Source organism: Acinonyx jubatus, chromosome A3 (genome assembly GCF_027475565.1).
Source record: "Acinonyx jubatus isolate Ajub_Pintada_27869175 chromosome A3, VMU_Ajub_asm_v1.0, whole genome shotgun sequence".
Lineage (NCBI taxonomy): Eukaryota > Metazoa > Chordata > Mammalia > Carnivora > Felidae > Acinonyx > Acinonyx jubatus.
In genome coordinates this window covers 48,752,402-48,772,974 of record NC_069388.1, presented here as the reverse complement: position 1 = coordinate 48,772,974, position 20,573 = coordinate 48,752,402, and the positions used below count along the sequence as shown (strand labels likewise).

The 20,573-nt window shown below is 42.5% G+C and overlaps 1 protein-coding gene and 1 long non-coding RNA gene across 4 annotated transcripts in view; one reads left to right on the top strand and one right to left on the bottom strand.

Moving 5' to 3' along the window:
- ACSS1 (acyl-CoA synthetase short chain family member 1) overlaps positions 1–7,738 on the top strand; it is a 61,504-nt gene extending 53,766 nt beyond the window's left edge. For all 3 annotated transcript variants that reach the window (XM_053200326.1, XM_027069436.2, XM_027069435.2), the window contains one exon: positions 6,073–7,738. In XM_053200326.1, the coding sequence (XP_053056301.1) occupies positions 6,073–6,252 (180 nt within the window). In that variant the 3' untranslated portion in view covers positions 6,253–7,738. The remainder of the gene's footprint in view (positions 1–6,072) is intronic.
- Positions 1,160–20,558, bottom strand: LOC128311169 (uncharacterized). Its single transcript, XR_008289230.1, has 3 exons — positions 15,810–20,558; positions 4,799–11,193; positions 1,160–4,710 (listed from the first exon to the last, which is right to left on the bottom strand). It is a non-coding gene; the product is annotated as an uncharacterized LOC128311169 (long non-coding RNA).
- Positions 20,559–20,573: the final 15 nt, after the last annotated feature.

Sequence of the window (20,573 nt, the reverse complement as noted above, 5' to 3'; positions counted from 1 at the left end):
CACACACACACACACCCACACACACACATACCACGTCTTCTTTATCCATTCATCAGTTGATGGATACTTGGGCTGTTTCCATAATTTGGCTATTGTAGATAATGCTATAAATATCAGTGTGCGTGCATCCCCTTGAATTAGTATTTTTGGATTCCTTGGGTAAATACCTAGTAGTGCAATTGCTGGATCATAGGGTAGCTCTATTATTAACTTTTTGAAGAACCTCCATACTGTTTTTCGCAGTGGCTGCACCAATTTATATTCCCACCAACAGTGCAAGAGGGCTCTCCTTTCTCCACATCATCACCATGACATACTGTTTCCTGTGTTGTTGATTTTAGCCATTCTGACAGGTGTGAGGTGATGTCTCATTGAAGTTTTAATTTGTACTTGCCTGATGATGAGTGATGTTGAGGATGTTTTCATGGGTTTGTTGGCCATCTGGATGTCTTTTTTGCAAAAATGTCTATTGATGTCTTCTCCCCATTTTTAATTAGATTGTTTTTTTGGGTGTTGAGTTATAAAACTTCTTTATACATATTTGATATTAACTCTTTATCAGATATGTCATCTGCAAATATCTTCTCCCATTCCATAGGTTGCCTTTTAGTTTTGTTGATTGTTTCCTTGCTGTGCAGAAACTTTTTATTTTGATGAAGTCCCAATAGTTTATTCTTGTTTTTGTTTCCCTTACCTCAGGAGACAGATCTAGAAAGAAGTTGCTATGGCTGATGCCAAAGAGGTTACTGTCTGTGTTCTCCTCTAGGATTTTGATGATTTCAGGTCTCACATTTAGGCCTTTAATACATTTTGAATTTATTTTTGTGTTTGGTGTAAGAAAATGGTCTAGTTTCATTCCTTTGCAAGTAACTGTCCAGTTTTCCTAACACCATTTGTTGAAGAGACTGTCTTTTTCCTATTGGATATTTTTTCCTGCTTTGTTGATGGTTAATTGACTATGTAGTTGTGGGTTCATTCTGGGTTTTCTGTTCTGTCCCATTGATCTGTGTGTCTATTTTTGTGTTAGTACCATACTGTTTTGATTACTACAGCCTTGTAATGTTCCTTAAGTCTGGAACTGTGATGCCTCTAGCTTTGCTTTTTCAAGGTTGCTTTGGCTCTTCAGGGCCAAAAAGGCTCTTCAGGGCTCTTCTTTGTGGTTCCATACAAATTTTAGGATTGTTTGTTCTAGTTCTTGTGAAAAAATGCTGTTGGTATTTTGATAGGGAATGCATTAAATGTGCAGATTGCTTTGGGTAGTATAGACATTTCAACAGTATTTGTTCTTCCAACTCATGAGCATGGAATGTCTTTCTATTTCTTGATGTCATCTTCAGTTTCTTTCATCAGTGTTTTATAGTTTTCAGAGTACAAGTTTTTCACCTTTTTGGTCAGGATTATTCCTCTGTATCTTATGGTTTTGGGTGCAATTGTAAATGGGATTGATTCCTTAGTTTCCCTTTCTGCTGCTTCATTATTAGTTTAAAGAAATTTAACAGGGGCACCTGGGTGGCTCAGTTGTTTAAGCGTCCAACTCTTGATTTCAGTTCAGATCATGATCTCACAGTTCATGGGTTTGAGCCCCATGTTGGGCTTCACGCTGACAGTGCAGAGACTGCTTGGAATTCTCTCTCCCTCCTTTCTGTCCCTCCCTGGTGCTCTTTCTCTCTCTCTCAAAATACATAAAAACTTTAAAAAAAAAAGAAATGTAACAGATTTCTGTATGTTGATTTTGTGTCCCATGACTTTACTGAATTTGTGTATCAGTTCTAGCAATGTTTTGGTGGAGTATTTCAGGTTTTCTATATAGAGTATCATGTTGTCTGTAAATAGTGAACATTTTACTTTTTTCCTTGCTGATTTAGATGCCTTTTATTTCTTTTTGGTGTCTACTTGCTGTGGCTAGGATTTCCAGTACTATGTTAATTAACTGCAGTGAGAGTGGACATGTTCTTGACCATAGAGGAAAAATTGAGAGTTTTTCCTCTTTGAGGATGATGTTAGCTTTTCATATATGACCTTTATTATGTTGATGTATGTTCCCTCTCAACCTATTTTGTTGATGGTTTTTTATCACGAATAGATGCTGTATTTTGTCAGATGTTTTTTCTGGATCTATTGAAATGATCATATGGTTTTTATCTTTTCTTTTATTAATATGGTGTATCACATTGATTGATTTGTAAGTATTGAATCACCCATGCAGCCCAGGAATATATCCCACTTGATCATGGTGAATATTTCTTTTAATGTATTGTTGGATTCAATTTACTAGGATTTTATTGAGAATTTTTGCATCCATGTTCATTAGGGATATTGGCCTGTAGTTCTCTTTTTTAGTGGAATCTTTATCTGGTTTTGGTAAGAGGATAATGCTGGCCTCATAGAATGAATTTGGAAGTTTTCTTTCCTTTTTTATTTTTTGGAATGGTTTGAGAAGAATAGGTATTAAGTCTTCCTTAAATGTTTAGTAGAATTCATCTGTGAAGTCATCTGGCACTGGACTTTTTGTTTGTTGGGAGTTTTTGATTACTGATTTATTTTCTTTGATGGTTATTGGTCTGTTCAAGTTTTCTATTTCTTCTTGTTTCAGTTTTGGTAGTTTTTATGTTTCTAAGAATTTATGCATTTTTTTCCAGATTATCCAGATTTTTGACATATAATTTTTCATGTTCTCTTATAGTACTGTTTGTATTTCTGTGGTGTTGGTTGTTATCTTTCCTCTCTCATTTGTGATTTTATTTATTTGGGTCCTTTCTCTTTTCTTTTTGATAAGTCTGGCCAGGGGTTTATCAATTTTGTTAATTCTTTCAAAGAGTCAGCTCCTGGTTTCATGAACCTGTTTTATTATTTATTTTGTTTTAGTTTCTATACCATTTATCTTTTCTCTAATCTTATTTCCCTTCTTATGCTGGCTTTAGGCTTCATTTATTGTTCTTTTTCTAGGTCCTTTGAGTGTAAGGTTAGGTTGTTTATTTGAGATTTTTCTTGCTTCTTGAGGTAGACCTGTATTGCTACATACTTCCCTCTTAGAACCACTTTTGCTGCATCACAAAAGTTTTAGACCAACGTGTTTTCATCTTCATTTGCTTCCATATATTGTTTTATTTCTTCTTTGATTTCCTGGTTGACCAATTCATTCTTTAGTAGCATGTTGTTTAATCTCCATGTATTTGTTGTCTTTCCAATTTTTTTTCTTGTGGTAGACCTCTAGTTTCATAGTGTTGTGATCAGAAAACATGCATGGTATGATCTTAGTGTATTTGTACTTGCTGAGACCTGTTTTATGACTTAATATGTGATCTATTCTGAAGAATGTCCAATGTGCACTCAAAAAGAATGTGTATTCTGCTGCTTTAGGATGATATGTTCTAAATATATCTGTTAAGTCCATCTGGTCCAGTGTGTCATTCAAAGCTATTGTTTCCTTGTTGATTTTCTGTTTAGGTGATCTGTCCATTGATGTAAGTGGGGTGTTAAAGTCCCCTATTATTATTGTATTATTATTAATTAGTTCCTTTATTTTTGTTATTGTCTTATATATTGGGGTGCTCCCAATATTGGGAGAATAAATACTTACAATTATTATATCTTCTTGTTGGATTATCCCCTTTATGATTATATAGTATCCTTGTCTCTTGTTATAGTCTTTGTTTTAAAATCTGTTTTGTCCAAAATATGAATTGCTACTCTGGCTTTCTTTTGACATCCATTTGCATGGTAAATATTTCTCCATCCCCTCACTTTTAATCTGCAGGGTGGCTTTATATCTAAAATGGGTCTCTTGTAAGCAGCATATAGATGGGTCTTTTTTTTTTTTTTTTATCCATTCTGTCACTCTAGGTCTTTTGATTGGAGTGTTTAGTCTATTTAAATTCAAAGTAATTTTTTTAATTTTTTTAATTTTTTAAAAATGTTTATTTATTTTTGAGACAGAGAGAGACAGAGCATGAATGGGGGAGGGTCAGAGAGAGAGGGAGACACAGAATCCTAAGCAGGCTCCAGGCTCTGAGCTGTCACTATCAGCACAGAGCCCAACGTGGGGCTCGAACTCTCAGACTGTGAGATCATGACCTGAGCTGAAGTTGGACACTCAACCGACTGAGCCACCCAGGCGCCCCTCAAAGTAATTTTTGATGGATATGTACTTATTCTTATTGCCATTTTATTACTTGTTTTGTCATTGTATCTGGAGATTTTCTCTGATCCTTTCTTGTCTTTGTCACTTTTGGTCCTTCTTTTCCACTCAGAGTCCCCTTTTAATATTTCTTGCAGGGCCGGTTTAGTGGTCACAAACTTCTTTAGGTTTTGTCTGTCTGGGAAACTCTTTATCTCTCTTTCTGCTCTGAATGGTAGCCTTGCTGGATGGAGTGTTGTTGGCTACAGATTTTTCCCATTAAGCATGTTGAATATATCATGGTCTGCCAAGTTTCTGAGGACAGATCTGTAGCTAGCTTTATGGGTCTTCCCTTACAAGTTGAGGACTTTCTTTCTTGCTGCTTTTAGGATTTTTCTTTCTCACTATATTTTGCAAATTTAATTATAATAGGTCTTGGTGTTGGCCTGCTTTTGTTGATTTTGATGGGAGTTCTCTGTGCCTCCTTGATCTTGATGTCTGTTTCCTTCCCCAGATTAGGAAAGTTTTCAGCTTTCATTTCTTCAAAAAAAAAATGTCTGCCCCCTTTTCTCTCTCCTCTTCTTCTGGGACTCCTATAATACAAATGTTAATGTTATTATATTTGATGGAGTCACACTTAGTTCCCTAAGTCTATTGCTATGTTTCATAATTCTTTCTCACCTTTGTTCAGCTTCATTATTTTCCATTATTTTGTCTTCTAAGTCACCAATTCATTCCTCTGCCTCTTCCAGTCTGCTGTTCATTGCATTAAGCCTGTTTCCAATCTTGAGTATTGAGTTCTTCATCTCTGGTTGATTCCTTTTTAAGTCTGTTATCTCTGTGGTCAGGGTCTCACTGATGTTTTCTATTCTTTTCTCAAGCCCAGTGAGTATCCTTAGGATTGTTGCTTTACATTCTCCATCAGGCATGTTACTTATATCTTATAAGGCATGTTACTTATATATGTTCCACTTAGATCTCTGGCCATGGACTTACCTTTTTCTTGCATTTGGGATAAATTCCTCCATTGTTGCATTTTGTCTAAGTCTCTGCCTTATTCATAAGAGATTTTAAATAGAGAAACATGGGGAAAGTACCAGTGTTCCCCAGCCCCAGTTAGATTCTGAACATATCTCCTGGTGTCAGTGCAGGAGACACTGCCAGACCCTGTCTGAGAGGGTCTGTGTTAGAGTCCGGTCTGGGGAAGAAGGGGGCCCATTCTCTAGCCTTATTAGGTTTCCACTCCTTCCTTTGTTAACATTTCCCCCCACAGTCTTCCTTGGTTCAGAGGAGGTCCTCTGAGATGGGAATGGCCCTAGCTTCCCCTGGTGTCATACGAAGTCAAGCTGTTTGGTGACCAGAGTTTTAGGGAGACCTGAACTCCCCTTTCAAAAGATAGGTCACTGTTCCAAATAAGCCCCAAACATAGCTCTTAGCATGTTGCTGTTCACATTAAAGGGGCCATGGCTATTTGAAAATGCTGAATTTTCAAATACTAAGCAAGACAACATTTTTGTCTGAAGTAGCTCTTACCACTTATGTCAGCAAAAAGCCACTTTGGGCCCGGCCAGTGGGTGGAGACGAGGTGCCATGGCATATACTTGGTTCTGTTCCTATCTGGGAGCCCTCATTAATGTAGTGAACAGGAGACAGAGGTATCAGCAGTGAGGCAGACCCAGGTATGGACAGACCTGACCTGGAGGAAGGCTTCAGCAAACCCCTGATGTGTGGTTGATTCTGCCCTTCAGGTTGATTTCAGCTTTAGGTCCAGATGGTGTGAAGATATAACCAGAGACCACAGGTCTCCATATCTTTGGGGCAGGCCTGGCATCTCAGTCATTCATTCCTGAGCCCCCAGGAAGGGTGTCATCCCTTGCTGTTATCCCAGTGCAGGTGGACACTGCTGGGAGTATGGGCACCACCTGAACTTGAATTCCACACCCTTTCCTTGCCAGGTTGTGAAGCGTCTTCCAAAAACTCGGTCTGGAAAAGTCATGCGGAGGCTCCTGAGGAAGATAATTACAGGAAGAGTTCAGGATCTGGGAGATACCACCACCTTGGAGGACCCCCATGTCATCATGGAAATCCTGAAGGTCTACCAGAAGTACAAAGACAAACAAACTGCTGCTCAGTGATGGGCTTTGGCTGAGACCCAGTGCCCATGCCCCTAACTGTCCTTCCAGAATGTAGCTCTCAGATTGGCTCATTTCCTACTGTCCCAGAAGCATTCCTCTCCTAGAGTGTAATCCACACTGCCCAAATGTGAAGTCTGTGCTAAGCCCTGCTTTCTTTCTGCTGAGGACCCATGAAGAGATACTATTAGATATGCTTAGCATTTGTTTCCCTTGTCCTGAATTTGGTTTCCTGGGATGAAAAGTCAATGTCATCTCCATTTCTGTGTCACCTCCAGACAGCACAGGAAGGTGAGGTGTGCCTGCTCAGATGACTGAGAACCAGAAGCAATCATATTTTTTCCCCCAGATGTACTAGATACAAAAGGCAGAAATTTTATTTTTATACTTTTATATTTTGGAAGAATGCGCAGATATACACATGTAGTGTGCAGATTTACTTATACACATTCTTCGTAACATTTAGAGTTATGAAAATATCCTTTTGTGCCTTTGCTCATGGGGAAATGTGGAGAGGGTCAGAGGATGCCTTTTTAATGTTGGCATTCTGGGAATCTGAATTTGAAATGTTTGTACCTCTGTCTAAATATAGCTATCTTGAGAACTTTCAAGCTTGTAGCATCCTTGTTTTGGTGTATATTTCTATTTACCCTGTCTTATGTATAATGAAATCTAACTTCTAAAAGTGATGGTGTGAACGTGCTCCAATTTTAGTTCTAGAACCACTCATATATTCTGTTTCTCCAAGCTGTGATGTGGAAAGATTCCCCTTTCCACCTCAAATGCCTCTTGGTAGAAGGTCAGCATGCTCCAAATATGTACGGATGTTCGGGGAAGCCCATGAAAACTCAGGTGACTTGTTTGGCCAGGACTGGATCCTTGAAAACTGCCTATCCTTCATTCTGTGGTTGGTGTGGGAAGAACCACAGAGGTCCAAGGATGAGACTTAGAACTCTGAATCAGGTGTCTCTCTTTTTCTTAAGAATGCCTTAAGCCATCTGAACATTAGCAAGATGACATAAACCTTTAGGTTTGCAAAGTGTTTATTAGCCAAGCACAAGAGGGCCAGTGGCGTGGAACACAGGTGAAGGCAGCCTGCTGAGCTGGGTCCTTGGAAACAGGGAAAGGTTGTTCTTATCTTTACCCCACATTATATGTGCCTTGCAGCTGTGTAGGTGTTCAAGGGGTGTCTGGGGAACTGAACACCTACTGTGGGTCATAGTTGTGCTGGCTTCTCTCTGATTAGGCAAGTATGCCTGTGACACCAACAGGGTGGCCACTGGCTGTGGCCCACAGAAATAGAGTGATGGTCTGTTCTCTGTTGCTAAGTAACAAGCAGCGCTTAGCAACAGAGAACCATGCACTTGGACCTGTCACATGTGTGGTGGACTTGGCAGACTGTAGGTATGGTGCTATTTATGAAATGGCTGGGGTATAAACTCGGACAGTGAGCAGGATAGTTAAAATAAAGTTTATTTTGTTCATTCTCTTCCTTCTGTTGTGATGTTTTTGATCAAATAATGCTATTGTTATTGCTGAATATAATCCCAAGGACAAAACTGAAAGGGCCTAGTCATTCAAAAGAGAACACTTAAAAAAAAATCCATTGGGGAGGAAATCCTTTACAGGGAGGAAATACATACTAAGAGCTTACCTATCTTACACTCTTATTTGGTAAACCTATCTGTGTCTAGATTGCTGTGCTATCCAATACACTAGTTATACATAGCTATTTAGGCATAAGTAAAAAATATATACAGAATAGAGAAGAATAAAATAAAATATTCAGTTCCTCAGTGGCAGTAGCCACAGTTCACATGCTCAGTAGCCACGTGGCAAATAGCTACCGGATTGGACAGCATGGACAAGAACATTTCCACCTTCACACAAGGTTCTGGTGGTGGGCACTGATTTGGAGCACAGACGAGGACAGGGAAGCAAAAAGAATCTCATTGTCATAGACTGCCTCTGTGAAAAGCACAGGCTTGCCTGAGAGAGACGTCCCATTACTCAGGTTTGTCCTTTCTTTAGATGTGGGTGGATGAGGTTTCCATGAACTGGGGACATGGGGGATGGGAGGTGAAAGGCCCTGACCCAACTGTCTCCTAAGAAAGCTGGACCAAAGCAGGAACTGGGAATGGCTATTCCTAGGAACAGTGCTTGTTCTTGTGCTCTGGAGGTTGGGGGGCAGGGAGGCTGGGAGTATTCCCAGGGGCCTCAGCCAGGCACTGAATGCATGGGGAAAGACACATTTTTGCACCCCAGGTTGCGGTGGGAAGTCACGGCAGGATCCCTCTTTTGCGGGAATAATCTATGGCCACAGACAGGATGTACAGATGAGCTACAGTAGGATTTTGGCTGCCCTGAGGCAGGGCCTGTCTGAGAACAGAAGGGCACAGGAAAAATGGAGCCCAGGAGGTAGATGTGCAGAGGCTGGTCAAGCTGTACCACATCTGCCCTGACCTCAGATGTCACTTTTTGCTTTGGATTTTCTGTCAGAACTGAGATGTCCTAGCAAAAACCAAGTCAGGAAAACTGAGAAGCAGAGAGAAGAGAAGGCAGCTATAGTGAAAGCAGAGAGGAGACATCTGTAGGTGTGGAAACAGAGACAGGGTTGGACTGGGATCCAGAGACAGCTAATCTTGGCATTAAGTGCGTCTCCAGGCCAGCATGAAATTGGTAATAACAATAAACCCAAAGGGAAATTCTATTCAGATTCAGAAAAAAAGCAGTATGCGGTACCTTTGAAGAATAATTCTCATTTAGAGTAGCTAAAACAAAATGAAAAGTTGTGCTTCAAGGGAAAATTCAGCTTTCCAACATAATTAATTCCCAAAGGGAAAATGTCCCTATTAAGTCTAGAAACAGAAAAATCACAGCTAATGTTCATGACAGCAGTTATCTAAAGATCAGTCATGAGCTGATTCAGGCTCATGCTCATTCCAGGTTCACCCACAGCAGTGAGATCATAGAAAAGCAAGGGGAGTGTGAATTCTCACCCAGTCTCTCTGGCCTGACTTGAGAGAGGAGATCTGGCCGTGGAATGAACCTGAGCCATCAATCCTTGCAGAGCTGACTTGCACCCACTGCGCCAGCCGCCCTCAGGATACCCAATGTCAGGAGCACAGCAGCAATGCTTATACTGTTGGGCACAGTGTGCAAGGAGGCCCTAAGCAGGTCACCCCATCTCCTCCTCTCATTTCACTTCGGGGCAGAGCTGGGGTGTGGATGGAGCTGGTCTGACTCCACCCTTGACCCCCAAGTTCAAACCAAAGGTGGTGTGGTCCCTTCTTGCGAGAGCTTTGAAGAATATCAACGGCATTTTAGTTTTATTATTTTATTGCTTTTTTAAGGCACCTTACTGTTGACCTCTGAGTAGCTCTATCTTTGATAGGGGGGAGAAGCCTAAATCCAGGCCGAGAGGAAGCTTTCCAGGAGACAGTGCTTTTGGAGGGGTGGTGATGCCAATTTGAGTTTCAGTGATCTTTAACTGGAGTTATGTAAGGTTTCCCTTCATCACTGTTTGGGAATTTTGCTGCATAACAGGATTAAACCAAGTAAATACACAATTTCTCCACCTGTGAATACCAATGGTCTTTAGTTTTTGCAGTATTACTTTTTGGTTGACTTGTTTTATTTGTCCTGCTTGGGCTCTGTAGGGCTTCTTGGTCCATCTTAATGGCTTGTTGTCCATCTTAATCAGTTCCAGAAATATTTCAATCATTATCTGTTCATATGTAGTTTTTGCCTATTTGGTCTCCTTTTTTGAAGATCGTTAACTTCCCATATGTTGGGACCTCTCACATTCTATTTTCTAGTTCTCTTACTGCCTTCATCTCCATGGTCCTGGAGCAGAAACTGAGATGAGGGCCTGCGTGCAGGTGATTTGCTTAGGAATGTGATTCCAGGGACAGGTGTGAGGAATGAGGTTGTGAAACAGGGAAGGAGGGAAACCAACGCAAGCAGACTCACATCGGGCCAGCCAGCGCTGTGAACCACTGCTCTGTCTCACATGACTCAGTAGGACTCTTACTGGTGTGTCTTTGAACCAACTGAGAACCAGCTGTCTGAAACGTGGCATGGCCTCCCAACTTTCCCCAGAACTTGCAGATGCTGTCGGGAAAAAGTGGCTCCCAGCAGTGGCCTCACCTCCCTGAGCCTCTGTTTTCCCTGGCCCAGTAATTCCTTACCACGCTCAGGCTCTCTGGTGTTGGTATGCAAGTGTTGTAAATGTTTTGCTCATCATTATCCCCATGGAGAGTGTGAGTCTCAATTACTCAATCTGTTTTCACATGAGGAGGAAGTCTTGCATAATGTCCCTAAAATGTGACAGATTCTGGTTTCCAACATACTTTTCATCCAAACGTTTCACATAAGTTAGTGAGGCTTTTCCATATTACTCTGTACTTCTTTTCTCCCTTCCAGTGTTACATGACTATCTCCCCATCAGTAGACGGTGACCCATCTTCTTTGTAATGGCTGCATGTAGCAAACCACTGAATTTGAGCATTTATTTAACCATTATGAATGGATATGTAAGGTGATTACAAGTTGTCTACATTAGAAACAAGACTTAAATGGAATCCATGTACATCTTTACACCATGTAATCAATCAAAAGATGTGCTTGGCTATCACAATGGTGTGAATGTTTGTGTCCCTTCAAATTCATATGTTGAAATCCTCATCTCCAAGGTGATGGTATCACAGGAGGTGGTGGGGCCTTTGGTAGGTGGTTATAAGAGGTTATAAGAGGTGGTTATAAGAGCTGAGCCTTCATGAATGGAATCAGTGCACTTCTAAAAGAGGACACAGAGAGCTCCTTTGCTCCTTCCATCATGTGGGGACAGAGCGATGACAAGATGGTGACCTCTGAACCAGGAGGAAAGTTCTCGCCAGACACCAAATCTGTTTGCACCTCGATCTTTCACTTCAGCCTCCAGAGCTGTGAGAAATAAATTTCTGTTGTTTATAACCCTCCAGTCTATGGTGTTTTGTTATAGCAGCCTGAACAGAGTCAGATAACTGCCAACCTACAAATTTGGGTTTTTTGTGAATATGGTCCACGAATACAGAGTGTGCAGAGAATCTTATGTGGTGAATCTTATGTAGTGTAGGTGAGAAATGTAGCACAAATAGGAGGACCAATGTAATATAAATAAATAAAACCTGGCAAAAGGTTATCTTCACCCCAAAGCTTAAAAAGCTGGAAATTACTCATATGGTGTGTTATCAATCAGTCAACAGCTGTAGAGATAGGTAGTAGCCAGCGATAAAATGCCATACAATAATTTTCAGACCATGACTTTTCTAGTCATTCCCTTTTTCCTAAAACATTTCCCTAGAGGGTTGCAGTTACTACTTAATATAACCTTTAAAATTTGTCTCTGTATGGGACTTAGATTCAGAAGTAGCTTTTATGATTTGGTCATGTGAAAATATTTTGTATAACTTTCATACTCCAGGCACAAGAAAGACATTTGATGAAATTCTCTTCCATTATATGTTTTGGAAGCAACTTCTTGTGTTAACATTTTATTTCTAAACTGTTGGGTTGGATGGACATTTTTGCTTTTTTGAGTTCAAGTAATTAAGACACTGATAAAAATAAATTCACTTTTCTCTCAAAAGTGGATCTAAGCCAGCTGCATGCTGATTGCTATTCCAAGTTGTGGATTCTTGGGTCCAGAGGGCTTTCAAAGTCAGGTCCCCACTTTGGTCTGTGTTCATGATGGGCTGCTGGCTGCAGAGCATGCAGTGGTCCCCGGGGAAAGTTTCCAGGGACTGGTGCCAGGCTCACCTGGATGCCTGCTTGATGACAACACAGATTCCTGTCTCAGAATTGTTAAGCCTGAATCTCAGGAGGCGGGGGTTGGGAAATCTGAACTTTTAATAATTCTGCATAGTCAACTAGGTCCTAGTGACCAGCTTTCAGAGACCACTGAATAATCCCAACACTTCATGTATTTCTGTTTCCATTTAAGAAAGTGACCTGGAGAAAGAGAGCTTTCAAACTAGGCAATAGCTTTTTAAAAAAAAATGTTTGTTTGTTTACTTGTTGAGAGAGAGGGAGACAGTTGGGGGATGGGGCAGGGAGAGAGAATCCCAAGCAGGCTCTGCATAGTCAGCCCAGTGAGGGGGCTCAATCTCATGAACCATGAGATCATGACCTGAGCCGAAATCAAGAGTCAGATGCTTAACCAACTGAGCCACCCAGGCACCCCTAGGCAATAGCTTTTTTTTTTAAATAATTTTTTTGGATGAAACATAACATATATAGAAGGGTGTATAAAACATGTACAGCTTAACAAACTGACATGAAACAAAACCCAGGTAACTTCCACTGAGGTCATGATAGGAAACACTGCCAGCATGTCAGAGCCTCTCTCCTCCCATTCCTGACCACAGTCTGTGTTCCCACCAATAAATCACAGCCCCTCAGGGTCCCAGACAAGAGGAGGGGTGTTTTGTCAGGGTTTTGCCAAATCTCTGCAGCCTCTTTCAGCCCAGAGCTGCCTCTCAGATGTTCCTGCAGGCAGGCAGTTCTTCAGGATCCGAGTGCAAATTGGTAAAAGGGGTGATTCTTTTTGTCTCTTAATCATAGCGACACTGGACTCAGACCCCTGTCCCCTCTACCTCCCTAAAATGGAATACTATACATATTTCTCTATTTCTTATTTCCTCTCTAAGCAGTGATGCTCAACTTGGCTTTTAAAAGTACCTAGAGAGCTTTCAAAACTCACAATGCCCAAGCCACACCCTGGACCAATTTAATCATAACTTCTGGGGTGGGGCACAAGCATTGGAGTTTTTTTAACTTTTTATTTTAGAGAGCGAGTGCAAGTGTGGGAGAGGGGGAGGGAGGGAGAGAGAGAGAGAGAGAGAGAGAGAGAGAGAGAGAGAGAGAGAGAGAGAATGAATCCTAAGCAGGCTCCATGTTCAGTGTGGAGCCCAATGCAGGCCTTGATCCCACGACCCTGGGATCATGACCTGAGCCAAAATCAATTGGTTGAGTGGGATGCTCAACCAATGCAGGCATCACCATATTTTAAAGCTTCCCAGATGCTTCTAATGTGCAGCCAAAGTTGAGAACCACTGTCTTGAAGCTCAGCACTCTGGGGCAAAATAATTCACTAGGGACCCACTGAGGCACTGAGCCACTGCTGCCTAGAATCAGCTTTATTTTTACCTTCATTTTATGCCTTTGAGTCCAGCTGTTGACACTGTGAAGGCCACACACTCTGATTATGGCATCTGACTACTAGGATGGTCCTCCTGGCACAGGTGATTTAAGGGGAAGCAAGCTGAGAGCAGTACTATGGGGCAGAAAGGGGAAGAAGAAGCAGTCATCTGCTTGGTGTTGTCTCTGGTGTGTGGACCCTGGGCAAAGAGTAGAACAAGAAAATGCCCTTGAGAAAGTGTAACTACTTAAAATCAGTGGATAAGTTCAGGAATCCTTTTTCTCAGTGAATTTGTAAATGCCCTGTGTTCAGGGCTCACTTCCCTGCAAGGACTTTAGGAGCTTGGTGACACTTACGGGAATGAAAGCAAACGTGTTCACAGCCTATGTCTGCAGCCACACCCTGATAAACAATGCAAATAATACCCAAACACCAAGACCCCGATCTTCCCACTCACATTCAGTTAGTGGACTTTATTCACAGTTTAGTGTCAACTGCTTCCATCTACCACCCCACACAAACAGTAGCCCCCACTCCCTGCCCTCTCACCCACTGTGCAGTGTACGTGCATCTACAGTCTCCTTCCTCTCTTGTAGGTAAGCTCCCTGAGGGCAGGATCCACCTGCAAATTACCAGTGCCTAGACTACTGCCTAACACATGACATGGCAAGTGCTTAGTATCTGTTGAATGAATAGACATCACACTTGCCTAGCTGGTAGCTGGTATGTGTCAAGAATGGCTCTTTGTCTTGCAGAGTGAAGACACACACTCTGGAATTCTCTGGTGGAATGAGGGGAAGGTGCCACTGTTAAAGAATGGCACAGGCCTGTGAAGAACACAGCCCGTTTTGACCAAACCCTGTGGCTGCCTATGGGACAAAAAAACCCCTCCTGCAGGCTGTCTTGGTTTACAAGTATTGGAGATGGGAATCATTTTGTTCTCACCCTGCTCTCTGGAGGGAAAAGAGTGGGAAGAAAAAAAAAGAAGTCTCTATTTCAACACTCTTTTGCTTGGTTGCTGGGATTCCTCTTCTCCTTATCATAAGGATATGGGGAAACTAGGGGACACCACCAAACTTGTTCCCAGCCAGTCATGCCAGAGGCAAACTGTGACCCTCCAAGAGTACCACTTTGAGGGTTCCATCACTATGGCCTTTGCTAAACGTGAAGCTGAATTCCTGCCTGCACCAGCCTTTATTCCAAATAGCACAGGAGCTGATTAGTGCCCCTGACATCTGCACGATAGGGTACCAACCATGGCCAAAGAGGTGACAAGCCAGAGGCAAAAATCCGACTCTAAATAAACTGAGAAAGAGACAAGGGAAGAAAGCTGTGGCTGCCTGTCCTAGGACATTATTAACAAACTGCTAAGTACCAAGGAGTTTAGAAAACCTGTTGGAATAGTTGGCCTGCCAACTTCTCTTGCAAATAGGGTGGGATTTTCTAACGTTTATTTATTTTTGAGAGAGAGTAAGAGACAGAGTGCGAGTGGGAGAGGGGCAGAGAGAGAGGGAGACACAGAATCCAAGGCAGGTTCCAGGCTCTGAGCTGTTAGTAGTCAGAACAGAACCCAACACAGGGCTTGAAACCACGAACCACAAGATCATGACCTGCGCCGAAGTTGAACACTTAACTGACTGAGCCACCCAGGTGCCCGCAGGGTGGGATTTTCTTAGTAAGAGCCACCAACTGGGTAACTCTGTCTAGTCTCCTTGCTCTTGCAGACCCAAACTTCTGCCAAGCAGCCTTCTGGATGCACAGACATATTTTGGGCTGATTTCTTTCCCAAAGAAGGACGTCATCTCCGCCAATCATATATCTCTTTATTCTTGAGAGTCAAGGAAACACTTAACTCTTTTATTTGAATATTTTTAAAGTTTATTTATTTTGAGAAAGAGCAAGCATGAGTTGGGAGGGGCTAAGACAGAGAGTCCCCAAGCAGGCTCACGTGGAGCTTGACACAGGTCTTAAGATCATGACTTGAGCTGAAACCAAGAGTTGGATGCTTAACCGACTGAGTCACCCAGGAGCCATACACTTACAAGTATGCATATGTTTGCTCAAAAAGGCAGAGTAGAAATTGCCTAAGTGAAATAATTAGTTGCTTTCAAGAAATGATTTCTGGGTGTAATGAAACGTGATTAACAAGTGACCCATGCCAAATAGGAAATGTCAGTGTTAAGATTCCCAAAGAACAATGGGACAGACGAGCTACTTGTCAACAGAAATAATAACAATGAATGTCCATGTCCATGCAGACACTGGGGAATGTCTTTCTTACTGAGAACCATTTCCTATCAAGTCTGGGTCGACCTTAAGAATCTTCCTCATTAGTGTAATTAAGGGAGTTTTCTCCAGTCAACTTATTTATAATCCTTACCTCTTCCCCTACCTGCTTCTCATTGGAGCAGACATCATTCAATGTGCTGTCCTGTCCTGCTCACGCATAGTCCTGCCGCCTAGTTCCCTCTCTCGTTCCTCCTGAACGTTCAGTGGAACGTGGGATTTTGTCCTCTAACACAGCACCAGGCTTGGACACCTCACCAAAGTTGGGAACATTAGAGTCTCAATTCAGGAATCTGGACTTGGGACAAAGAGACTGTAGTTAGTTGGTGGGATTCCTGAAATGGGAAGTCATGGAGAACTGGGCTTGAGGCAGTAGTTTTCTGCCATGGACATGTCCATGCAGAGAATGCGTGTCAGATGGAACGCATTCAGGTGCAAGCACAAACTGCTCACATGCATGAGGGGTTGTTTTCCTCATGTAATCTGAAAGCCCAGGTGTAGGTGGTTGCTGGCAGAGGTGAGCAGCCTAGGTTTTCTGTTCTCAGACTGCTGTCGTTTAGACCTCAAGGTGTTTTCCCATGGTCACAAGACACTACTGTCACTCTAAGCACAACTCTGGGGTTCAGAGCAGAAGAAAGGGCAAGGCCTATCTCTCCCTTTTATCAGAAAAGCAAAAACTTTTCCTAGAGGTCAAAAGAAACCCTAGATTTCTTTATCTCAAGGCCAGAATCTAGCCTAGGACCACCTTAGCTTTAGGAGCTGGAAAAGTAACAATGTATCCAGCTGTAGTAGAGGGCAGCAAAAAAGAAGGGAGGCAGTCAAATAACAGGGCTTGCCCCAGAAACATGCAGGGACCAAGAGACAAAACGTGGCGAGGCCCCAGGGAGGATGAGACGAACATTGTTCCTGTTTTTCCAGGCCCTTGTTCCAGTCCCTGTGAGGCTTGGCTGTATTTTCTGTGATGGTATTCTGTGAGATATCCCCATATCCTTCCAATAGATCCCTCCCTCATCTTAAGTGGGCTTTTGTGGATGTCTGTGCCTGGGACCTGCATGATCTCTAAGATGCTTTTTCTACAGTGAACAAGTTATTTTACATTCTCTAACTTTCCACTTTCCTGCCCGAGCTGACACCAGAGCTTCCTATCACAATACAAGTTAGCTTGAAGCCCTGTTTAGGGCAGGCCACTCTTTCTCTCCCCTGGATTCAGGGCAGGGAGAAGGGCTCTGTCTATTGCTGCTCTTCTTTACCCCTTTGAGATGGTTTGTCTTCCTTGATTACTCATAACCTTGAAGTCTGCCCTGATTGTCATCACCTTATCGATCAATCCATGGGCACTCCATACTTTTGGCCTGTTTCTTGTCCTCTTCCATCCCCTCAACCTGCCCATTATAATGTTACTTATCCAAGGCCTGGTTCACACATCACCTCCTCCATGAAACCTTCTCTGGGCATTGCTACCTGATGGCACTTGTTCCTTGTGGCCCCCAAGGCATCATGCAGTTCTTCCATGACACTGTTTTATATCGGTTATTAGGCTTATCTCCCCTCTGAGATTATAACATGTCTGCATGTTGGCTCACCTTATTTCACCTTCGTTTCGTCACAGCACTTGGCTGAGCACCTGGAAGGCTCTCAGCAGATATCTGTGAAAGAAATGGAAACAGTATGGGATTGGGAAAAAGCACTGGACTGGAAATAGGGAGTATTTCTAGTTTAAGCTGTGAGGTATACAATTGGCTGCTTGCCCAGCATCACTGCCTCTCCTTCCATGCTGGTAGAACCCTGATTTATTGAAATCAATTGCCCTCCATGTGGGCCAAAGTTTAATGAAAGTGGGCCTCATCCCCAGTCTCAGGGTGCAAAGAGGGTGGCTTCTGGTTGGTCTAACCCAGTGGTTCTCAACCAGGGGCTATTTTGTCTCCTAGGGGACACTTGGAAATGTCTGGAGACATTACTAATTAGCATCACTAGGTGGGACGCTATTGGCATCTGGTGGATGGAGGCCAGGGATGCTGCTAAACATCCTGCAATGCACAGGAGAGCTTCTCCCTGCCACCCCCAACAAAGAATTATCTGGCCCAAAATGTCAGTGGTGCTGAAGTTGAGAAACTTGGTCTAACCAATTATAGGGGTCCCATCTCCCTGCTGATAACTGGGTGGCAGCTAGGCTGGAGCCTGGGGGGAGAACTGAAGCCACAAACAGCAATGTGGACCTCACCATGACTTGCAAACAGAAAAACGGTACTAAACTGCACTGCCCAGCAAAAACAAGCATTACATTCAGACCATTTAACTAATTTAGCTCATTCAGACCATTTGCTCCAAGATAAGACAAGCTGACCTCCCAATAACTCCACATGGACTCATGTGTTCCAGATAAGACCACTGACTCCTCCAATGACTCTCCAAGTTTATAAATTTTGACCCATCCCTGCCAAGACTATCTGTTACTAACACCGGCCCTAACCCTCACATGGATGCTTCCATAACTCCCCCCTTTTAAGGAGCCTCACAGTTCCTCTGGTGAATTCCTTTGCTGTAGCAAGTTCAATAAACTTAACTTATTATTATTACTTTTTTTTCTACAATTCTGTTCCTGGCTGTTTTTTGTTGGTGGTCCTTACTGCTGCGCATGAAATACAAATAAATCTAATGCAATGAGCTTAGTCCTATAATTGGGCATGTTCAAAGTGTCTTAGACATAAAGATGTTCTGCTTGAGAAATTAGGAGAAGGGTTCTCAGCAGAGAATTAGAAACAGCAAGCAATGCTGAGTATCTGAAAGATAGGATTCAGAACCGGAGAGGTAGTCCAGACAGGCAGGAAGGGCCAGGTCATGCAGTGCTGTTTAAATTATCCTTGATACAACAGCTATACCAGTTGTATTGGAGAGGGAATGAAATAAAATACTTACCAGGCCTTAACTATATCCCTGGCAGTCCTGGAATCCCTGAACTGGATTTATATATACTCATTTCCCTTATGCTGGCTCTTGGTTTCTTATTAAACAGTCATGTGGGATTCTAGTGCCTAAGAACGATAATGGCATGTTTGATCAGGGGAACCTTCAAGTGCAATAAGGAGATTCCTTTTTTTTTTTTTAAGTTTATTTTGAGAGAGTAAGAGAGTGCAAGAGCACATGAGGGGTGGAGGGGCAGAGAGAGAGAGGGAGAGAGAATCCCAAGCAGGCTCCCTGGTGTCAGCACACAGCCCAACATGGGGCTCAAACCCACAAGATCATGGCCTGAGCTGAAATCAAGTGAGATGCTTAATTGAGCCACCCAGGCACCCTGGAAATTAATTCTTTAATACTTCATCCTGAACATGCCTTTTCTAGAGATGATGCACAGTAACAGGACTTGGTTTCCTCTGATTGGAAATCCTGTTTTTCCCCCAAATCCAATCCTTTCTCAGCTCCTTCATGTGTCAAATGCTCTCACAAGATCATATTATTCTTTTCTAGTTCAATTATTACATTTCACATTTTACAGTTATCTTTATGATGACCTGATTAAAGTCATCTCTCATTAGTTTACCTTCAGTGAGGGGACTTGTCTATGGTTGGCTCATCGTCATCTCCCAGCACCTAGAAATATACCTAGTTGACTAAAATATTGCTAACGAACGAAGATTGCTTCCTGCTTACTTAAACCTTATTTGTTGCAATTAATGATAGCTTCTATTTATACCCCACTTTTACTTTTTTTTTATTTAGACAAATTCTGATTTTATTCACATTAAATCATGTTAAAGGGACTAAAATAAAAACAGGCATAGCTGTGCTTAGTAATGCCCATTATGAGTATGCACACGTGAAAAATGCTAAACTTACAAAACAATAATTTTCAAAATTCCTCTTTTGTCATTCTAAAGTCACTCTGCTTCTACTCTTGCTATATTGAGGGACTCTTAAAACAGTAATGTCACTTTCTTGGCCTGTTCTGCGAATCCTCTGACCAATCATTTAATTACTTTCCCCCTCTTCATCAAAGAAATGCAAGGTGTACACAACTTAATGGGTTTCCCATTCTGTCTATCATTATCCACAACTTAGTGTATGCTACCTCAGATACATATACTTACAGCATGGACAAAACAGTATGTATTAGTTAACGTGATTTTTGCAGTGTATTAAGTGAAAACACCTGCACGTTCAGTCAATGGACTATTCTACCCAGTGGTTCTATTAAGTATAGACCTGGGATAAGCTCTCTAGTTGCATATATTCTACTTATGACTATGTCAGCCCCACTTTTACTTCTAAGGGTAACTCTTTCACAAACTTTATCAAATGTTCTGTTAACAAAAAGATTTAATACTCAATGTCCCTAATCCAAAGGGCGGCATATTTGTCCCAAATTTTCCCCTCAAGTGGATGTTTGTAAAAGGTAATATAAATTTCAGGCGGGCGTTACTTGCACTCGTGTCCCTCCCAAAATACGAACTTGTTATTTTTTTAACCCGCTTATATGAGCCAGGGTCTATGTCACTTCACAAGCAGCGCCAACTTCTACCGACACAAAAGGCCAACACCTAAGTCCAGCACCGCCTATGTGCACTACTCTGAGCATAACGTTTCCTGCCTCCCCACCGCCTGCAATGAAAACACAGGAAGCGCAGACGCTGAGCTGGGCGACCCCGGGGTTAGGCTACGCGCCTCCCGATGCCTCTAAGGCGTCCGCACTGGGCCGGGACGCGTTTCGGAGCCCCGCACCCCGAGCCAGGTACGTGACCCCAGACCTGCCCCACTCACTAGTCCTGGCGGAGAGGAACCTCTGACCTACGCTCCTGAGGCCCCGCGCGCTAGCTCCCGGAAGGGGCGGTGGTCGTAACGTCACATCCGCGCGCTGTCGGGT